Source organism: Rasamsonia emersonii (assembly GCF_000968595.1).
Source record: "Rasamsonia emersonii CBS 393.64 chromosome Unknown ctg1118621760770, whole genome shotgun sequence".
Classification (NCBI taxonomy): Eukaryota; Fungi; Ascomycota; class Eurotiomycetes; order Eurotiales; family Trichocomaceae; genus Rasamsonia; species Rasamsonia emersonii.
This window is the reverse complement of record NW_013562745.1, coordinates 1-7,975: the sequence shown is the minus strand read 5'-3', so window position 1 is coordinate 7,975 and position 7,975 is coordinate 1. Positions and strand designations below refer to the sequence as shown.

The 7,975-nt window shown below is 51.8% G+C and overlaps 3 protein-coding genes across 3 annotated transcripts; 2 read left to right on the top strand and 1 right to left on the bottom strand.

The window, feature by feature from the left end:
* Positions 1-2,534: 2,534 nt before the first annotated feature.
* T310_8493 (tRNA-dihydrouridine(47) synthase (NAD(P)(+))) lies at positions 2,535-5,239 on the top strand (the record flags this gene model as incomplete). Its single annotated transcript, XM_013468730.1, has 4 exons — positions 2,535-2,720; positions 2,849-3,096; positions 3,162-5,078; positions 5,152-5,239. The coding sequence occupies 4 exons, from the start codon at positions 2,535-2,537 to the stop codon at positions 5,237-5,239; spliced, it is 2,439 nt and encodes an 812-aa protein (XP_013324184.1).
* Positions 5,240-5,694: 455 nt separating this feature from the next.
* Positions 5,695-6,528, top strand: T310_8492 (BAP31 domain protein; the record flags this gene model as incomplete). The annotated part of the gene is made up of 4 exons (XM_013468729.1): positions 5,695-5,715; positions 5,826-5,960; positions 6,012-6,115; positions 6,192-6,528. 4 exons carry the CDS (start codon positions 5,695-5,697, stop codon positions 6,526-6,528), a joined length of 597 nt encoding a protein of 198 aa, XP_013324183.1.
* A 650-nt stretch (positions 6,529-7,178) lies between these two features.
* On the bottom strand, positions 7,179-7,847 carry T310_8491 (Mitochondrial distribution and morphology protein 12; the record flags this gene model as incomplete). Its single annotated transcript, XM_013468728.1, has 1 exon — positions 7,179-7,847. A coding segment is annotated over one exon (669 nt), but the record flags the coding sequence as incomplete, so codon positions are not given.
* Positions 7,848-7,975: the final 128 nt, after the last annotated feature.

Below are 7,975 nucleotides of genomic sequence, written 5' to 3'. Positions count from 1 at the left end.
GGGCGGGCAGCTGGTTTCAGCGGGCGGGCGGTTCATGGTTCGTCCAGGGAACGGCGGCAGCCCACGGCCGCACCACAGGCCGCCAGCGACCACGCCTCAGGGAATACGCGAGTTCCACGCTGGAATCGTGCCTCGAGAACCACGGGTTCTTTCAGGAAGCTGCAGCGATCCGTGCTGGGCGCAAGACTGCTTCTTGTCTAGCTACTTAGTCGTTACGGCTCGATGTCGATCAGGCAAAATGGTGCGTAACGGCCAGTACAGGACTAGTACCGGCAGAGTTCAGCCGCCGACGAGAGCCCCGTGGTTCCGTTAGGCGAGAGGCAGCGACCAAAGAAAATAGAAATACTGCTCCAGGTCGCGCGGGCCCTGACGTGCAACAGACTCGGTTTGGATTAATTACCGCTTCCTGTATGTTAACACATCGGGGGGATAGGCTGGAGCTGCCGGCAACGCGACAGACACATCCAACTGTCCTACAGAATGCACTGATGCATCTACCGGACACCAACAGTCAGCCTGCAGCCATCACCCAGTCATGATTATTCAATCGAAACAGTCAAGGTTCACGAGGCAGGACTAGGCTTCCCTGCAGTCGGGGACTTCGGTGTGCCGGACCGAGGGCGCGGCTTCTTTGCTGCTTCTCGCGCTGGTTCGCCCGCGTGATTCGCCCGTCCACAGCGGCCGGCCCGCCCATGCCATTGGCGCCTGTCGCGTATCCTCAATCCAGAGCCCTGGATCCCTCTGCGACTCGGCCTCCACCCACTCCCATCTGCACGCGTTTGTAAGCTGCTGGCCTCGAATTTCAGCACTGCACCATCCACGGCCTCGATGTAGATTCCCGCGGCTAGTCGACTATTATTGATGGCGTTAGGCTGTTTTGGGCCGTGCGATCAGCGATCTGTTAACCAACAACGGTTGGCCCTACAGTAGTGGCTTGCGATATTGAAGTCAGATCAGATTATCTTTTTTTTTCTGTTCTCAACTCTTCCGTCAGTGCGTCGGCTCAGAGCCTCGTGGGCCCTGCCGTGGCTTGCCCGTTACGGCAGGATATTCGGTCAGCCATCTGACCTCTGGCTCCATTATTATCTGACAGGGGCATCCTAGGCAAACTTTGTGTGTGCTCTGTATGCAGCAAATCATGTGCCTTTACGTCGTCCGGGCTCCTTGGTCCCTCCTCACTGCTCTGCACGCAAGTGAATCAGCAATCCTCTTATGCTTTACACCTATGCTTCTATTTCTACGGAGTGCATGCTTCGCAATGAGCATTTGCCTTGCATGCGACTTCCAGTGAAGCCCAAGCAATTCAATTGCCAAACTCCATAAACCGAGTACAGCTCTGCATGACTCGGAACATGATTCCTGCTTCAGTATGATTCCTCACCGTCTGGACTAGGCATATGCTGTATTATGCTGTATCAAGTGCCACAAAATATGCTTTGGCGCTACGTCTGTCGGTACGCGCATGTTGCACTTGCATGTAGTCACTGGTAGGCCTGCCTGTGAGGGCTTACCCAGATCGTGCAAACACCCGCTTCACTAAAAATTATTTTAATTCGTCTCTAGGGCTAGGCCAGTACGGAGTGCGTCTCCGACGTCCTTTACATAATCCAGCACGTGGACTGTGGATGACAGGATCATTCTCGGCATATTTATCAGATTAGCAGCTTGATCTCTATCACCGCAATAATGGAATCGGTGGGCCGTACGCTGTTAGCCATATGCCAAGCCTGACATGATAGTCATGCGGTTCATGCCAAGGTCGTGGAGAAGAAGAAGCCCTCTACAGTCTACACTGACGATCTGGTAATGTGTATTCTGTATGAAGTTCCGTATCGAAAGATTGCTGACATGCAATCTGACATGTGGGACTTGATATTCAGCTATTGCAAATAACCCTGTAACCGAAGAAGAATTTTGTAAATAAACGCAGAAAGTTTTCCCTAGACTGCTTATTTTGTGCCTGACAGCCCTCCTATCCATTTCTTCTAGCTCTCCATGGTAGATATTTTAGGAACCCATCAACCCGTGGTTCGCAGAACGACGTCTGAAGACGGCATATGAACATATCCCATGGGAACATCTCTCGAACTACTACTTACTGTGAGATACAGTACATGTATACACAACTGGCACGAGAAGAGCCGGTATTCCCGGTGCCAGGGAACAGAATACTGGTTTACAGTTACCGCTAGAAACGACACATCCAACCAAGAAAGATCCTGTTACGTGAACAGAAATATCGACCCGCAATTGACAGTCCTCGCCACGAGCTCTGTGGAGAAGATACGCACGATCGACATCCAATGACTTCATAGGTAAACAGTCCCAGTTTCAACGGCTGACAATGGTTCCCAGACCAGGCTAAAATTCCGTTCCTAATCGTCGGTGGCTTCCGTTTTCTGTATAGACCACCGAATCTTCAGAGACTAGGCGTAGCCCATCGGATCCGCAAGGCGGCAAAACACGGAGCTTCGAGAAGGCCTTCGGTCGCTTCTAGCTCGCCTGCTACCTTCCAGAAAGGACAGCAGGCCCAGATGGCCACACTCAATCGGAAGGCGCCACTGGCCCAGGCCGACGAACGGAAACAGCCCTCGGCATCGCCCAGCCACCAATCAGGAGGCCCCCGTCCCGCCTACGGCAAGCTGCAAACCCTGGCACCGCCACTGCTCCGATTGGCCACTCAAATTCTCGTCATTGAATTTTTCGAACGTCAATACAGTGTGTGCTAGGCGATCGGGCTCTCAGGTAAGCGGTACCAGAACAACATCCTGTGTATCGCGTCCGGGGCTCTGGAAAGAGCACAAGACGAGTGCAATCGGCTGCTAGGGAGAGCTGCTGCCGGCAAAAGCGCCAGAATCCTGCTGGCATGGAGTCCGAAGCAGCTCAAGTAGACCACCCGGAAGCCCACAATGAAGCCACGACCATTGATCCGAGCGCCAAACAGAACGCCTCCAATGAGGATATAGGCCCAGATGCATCCGAGGAACGACCTGCAAAAAGAGCGAAGTTAGATGAGGCGGCAGCTCCTAGCGATCAGGCTGCTACTACTAATGGCGCGCCTCCGAGGATCAAGGGCATAGCTCCTATCAAAGCAGAGTACGTGCCAGGCTTAAGCAGTTGTCTTGACGTCGGTGCCTTTATACTAACTGCTATGCGTTCAGGTACCTCGTCTATCCTCCAGGGAGTCAAGCGCCAGCAGCTCAGACGACTCAAGATGATGATACGGCTGAGGCGGCCTCGCATCAGGAACGAGAACAGGAGAAGAAGGGCAAGAAAAGAGAGAAGAGCGGTGGCCAGAATACCGGGCGTAAATTTGGCAGGGCGCAGGATGAAAAAACGTTATGCCCGACGAGAATGTTTCGTCCGGAGTTTTCTCCGGAGGAGTGTTCCTTTGGCGACACCTGCAAATACGAACATGATCTTCGAAAGTATCTGAAGGAATACAAACGTGAGGACCTGAAGACGTTCAATGGTGTATGTCCCGTTTGGGAAGCTCGTGGAACATGCCCGTCCGGCTGGAAGTGTCGTTTTGTTTCCTCTCATACGGCGGAGAGGGAGACGCCTGATGGGAGGCGTGAGCTGATCTTGGTCGAAGATGAAGAGCGCAAAGAGAAGTCCAAACCTTCTGTGCAGGGTGCGAATGCAGAGGGGATTGTCAACGTGGTTCCTGCACCAGACAGGTTTGCTCTCACGAAAAAGAAGACCGAAACCCCGCGAGCGGATGCGTACACGGCTTGGTTGGATAAGACGTCCAAGGAACTGGAAAAGAACATCCACGGGCGTCATAGAGACGATGAACAAGAAAACGATACGTCTGCAGGTAATGAACAGGACTTGGATGCCAAGGAACAGCTAGAGGAAAAGCGGGCTCAGTATACGGAGCCACCCTTCCTACCCTCAGAAAAGAGGAGGCTCTACTTCGGTCCGGAAACCCCAGTTCTTGCGCCGCTGACCACACAAGGGAATCTCCCTTTCCGGAGACTGTGCACAGAACTTGGTGCCCAATTTACGTATTCGGAGATGGCCATGAGCATGCCCTTGATCCAAGGATCGAAGTCGGAGTGGGCGCTTATGAAAGCTCATGAATCGGAAATGAAACCCCCGACAGTCTCTTCCAAAGCGAACATAGTGAAAGGCTATGACAATTCGAGAGATTTCAGATTCGGCGCCCAAATTGCAGCAAATAAGCCGTGGCAGGCGTTGAAGGCCACGGAAGTACTGACAGCTCTCTGCCCACATCTTCGTGTCATCGATCTCAATTGCGGCTGTCCCATTGATTTGGTTTACCGCGAAGGAGCTGGATCTGCTCTTCTCGACCACCCGTCGAAGCTAGAGAAGATTGTGCGCGGTATGAATGCCGTCTCAGGTGAAATACCTATCACTGTCAAGATTCGAATGGGGACCAAGGATAATAGTCCGAACGCGCTCAAGATTGTGGAGCGACTGACGCTGGGAGGCTACGAGGCAAGCATGCTTGGTGTCGGGCCTCCTGGCGTCGCTGCGATTACTCTCCACGGTCGGAGTAGACAACAGCGGTACTCAAGGCAAGCAGACTGGGGGTACATCTCTGAATGTGCGGCTTTGGTCAAGAGGCTCCGCGAACAGGAAGATGAAGTTGCGGACACCATAAGGGAGCCTGATGAAAGAACCCAGCCGGCCGGGGGACGAGTCTACTTCATCGGGAACGGCGACTGTTACTCCCACGAGGACTACTACGACCATATCCAGAACGCCAACGTCGATTCCGTCATGATCGCGCGCGGAGCGCTCATCAAACCCTGGATCTTCGAAGAGATCCAGGCTGGCCAATACCTTGATAAATCAGCTTCCGAGAGATTGGCTCTCGTCGAGAAGTTTGCCCGGTACGGCCTCGAGACCTGGGGTTCGGACGAGCAAGGTGTTGGGACGACCAGGCGGTTCCTACTCGAGTGGTTGAGCTTCACCTACCGTTACGTTCCCGTGGGAATCTTAGAGTATCTTCCTCCGAACATCCAAGATCGACCGCCTGCTTGGAGAGGCAGAAATGAACTCGAGACTTTGCTTGCTAGTGACAACTACAAAGATTGGATCAAGATCACGTAAGTCTTTGCCCCCCTTTCAAAAAAAACAATGCGGAACGGGAAATAGCCTCTAACGCTGGTGTTTTCACAGAGAAATGTTCCTTGGTCCGGTTCACAAGGACTTCAAGTTCGAACCTAAACACAAGAGCAATGCGTATGAGGTGGAGGCTCAAGGGTGAAGTGAGCTTGCTGCACCGTCAGAGAGCTGCTAAATCTTCATAGTCTGGAAACACTTGGAGGAAGCCATCCAAGTGTGCAAAATGCTAGTAGACGCAAAAAAAAAACATGCATGCTATTAGGTATTATTATCAGTAGATTTAGCTTAATGGAAGATCCTCTGGGGAACAACAGTACCGTGGACAGCAGCCAGATCACGTGCTTCCCGTTTTTGGTCGGGTGATGACGTCGTGGTCCAGGCTGCAAAACCAGAGCTCAAAAGACCACCTCACCGTACTTCGTACTTTCCTGTCCACGACCCCGTTTCCGAAACACCTCGCCTTCGACATCTTTCAATTGCAACTATCGTCGCAGGACCTTCTAGTGAAGCTGCTTGAAGCTGTTTTTCTGTCCAATTAAATCATTAACACAGTTCAGCTCTCAGCAGCTTCAAGGCTGAAAAAAGCCTCTCGACAAGATGACGCTCTACTACAGTCTTGTAAGGACCTTTTTTTTTCTTTTGTCATTACAATCTCTGTACCCACAGATCGAGATTGGAAGAACAAGCGACTTTGAGTCTTCTTGACTGATGTGCTTCTTGTCCAAAAGGTCTTCATTCTCCTTATGTTCGAAATCGTGGTCTTTTTGGCCCTCATCGTGCCGCTCCCACTTTCCGTTAAGCGGAAGCTCTTTACCTTCATTTCGGAAAGCCCTATCATTGCGAAACTGCAGTATGGAATGAAGGTGAGCTGCGAGTTGCTAATGTTTGTCTAAAGACTTTACTGACGTGTTTAGATCACGTTCATTTTCATCCTCATTCTCTTCATCGACAGCGTCAATCGCGTGTACCGTGTGCAGCTCGAACTCGCTTCCTTCTCCAAGGATACCACCGGTATTGGGTCAGTACAAAGCTCCGAGATAGCAAGAGACTTCTATCAAATCATCTGGTTAGGAATTTGTACTAACGGTCAATAGCAGAGCCGCCGCCCTAGGTACTGAGCGCATGGAAGTCCAGGCCCGCAAGTTTTACTCTCAGCGCAACATGTACCTCTGCGGTTTCACTCTCTTCCTCTCCCTGATCCTTAACCGTACCTACATCATGATTCTGGAGGTCCTTCGTCTGGAAGAGAAGATCAAGCAGCTTGAGGCTGACAAGAAGGCCGGCGGGGACGAGGCTCTGAAGAAGGAAAACGAAACCCTGAAGCGGGATATTGAGACCCTGAAGAAACAAGCCGAGGGTCTTCAACGCGAGTATCACCGCCTGGGTGATGAGGTGTCCCAGGGTGACAGCACGCCGAAGAAGGACCGATAAATGTTGACTTGCTGAAGAGCAGCGAAGGTGTTTGCTGCCTGATGCGTCGATACTCGCCATGCAATGAAATTACAGGCGGCTGAGCGGGAACGTATTTTAAATTGGGGCCTTTAGTTTCATTGATGTCGTCAACATTCAGTATGGCTATGCATTTATTGGCAATTGGTGACAAGAAGGTCCAGCGGCTGCAGATGTATGCTGCCGTGTGACCCATGAATGGCGTACAAGCCAATACTGGTTCTAATCAACTTTGCGAATGACGTGGTTCAATCGAGGTTGCAGGATTCCCTTTACGGTGTTGTTTATATGTTCGTATGTCCCTATACAAGTATGGATAAATCAGGTTAAGGGCAGTGTAAGTAGCGATATCTCTCTATCAACATGGTATGTATGTATGTATGTATACATGTGAACAAGATAAGTTCTCCTATGCAAGGAGCCATTCGTTCAAATCTATTATTATTATATTATCATCATCATCGCCACGTGACCTCATCAACATGTAGTGTAATACAATGTAACGAAGTATACAGATCATGCGGTTATACAGAGAAAAATAAAACAAAGCAAATGCAGCCGCCGCCAAACCAGATCTGACATTATTGTAGGCTTTTCCCCATTCACGCCCGTCTGAAACAGTCCATCATCAATCATATGAGGAATGTCCAGTAGCTCGGATAAACGAATTCGTCTTCAAAGATGCGACGCACTTGGTCCAGGACGAATCGCTCGACCTTGCCAACGTTTTTCAGGACTTGCTTCCCGTTTTCCTTGCGGCCGATCTCGCTCTCGACTCGGATGTGCTGGAGCAGACTGCCGAAACGCCTTCTTGAGGAAGCGGCTGACGCTGATGCGGATGCGGATGCGTCGCCGCGCGGACGATTGTCAACGCCCTCAGCGCCAGGATGATTATGCGCGGCGGGAGAACGATCTTCTCTTTCGCGCAGCGCTTCCTCCGGTCCGAGCAGGGCGTCTGCGTCCTCCGGTGACAAGAAGCAGAGGTGCATACGTCTCCGGATGTACGCGACAACGGCAACTCCATCAAACGTGAGGCCCGTAATGTTCAGCTTCAGCGGCAGTCCGACGAAACTAGGCATGGGATAGTCGAGCAGGATTTCCGCCGTCAGACACAGTTTGACATCTCCTGCGTATTTCACGTGACAGATGACTTGGAAATCTTCGGGTCGGCGTTCGCGCATGTGTCGGGGAGGTCGATGAGGTTGTGCAGCGATGGACGGGCCCTCATGAACCCTCTCATTCTCGTGGTGCGGAGGAAGCGACGAAGCTGCATGCTCGTTGAAGCCGACAGTAGGATCGCCGCTGGTATTGTTGGAGGAGCTGCCAGCACTGGGGACCTGCGATGGGCGGGAAGGGGTGGTATTGCCGTGGAAGGCCGGGACGGAGAGCCATTGACAGCTTCAATACCTGCCCCCGGAGTTCCATGTGG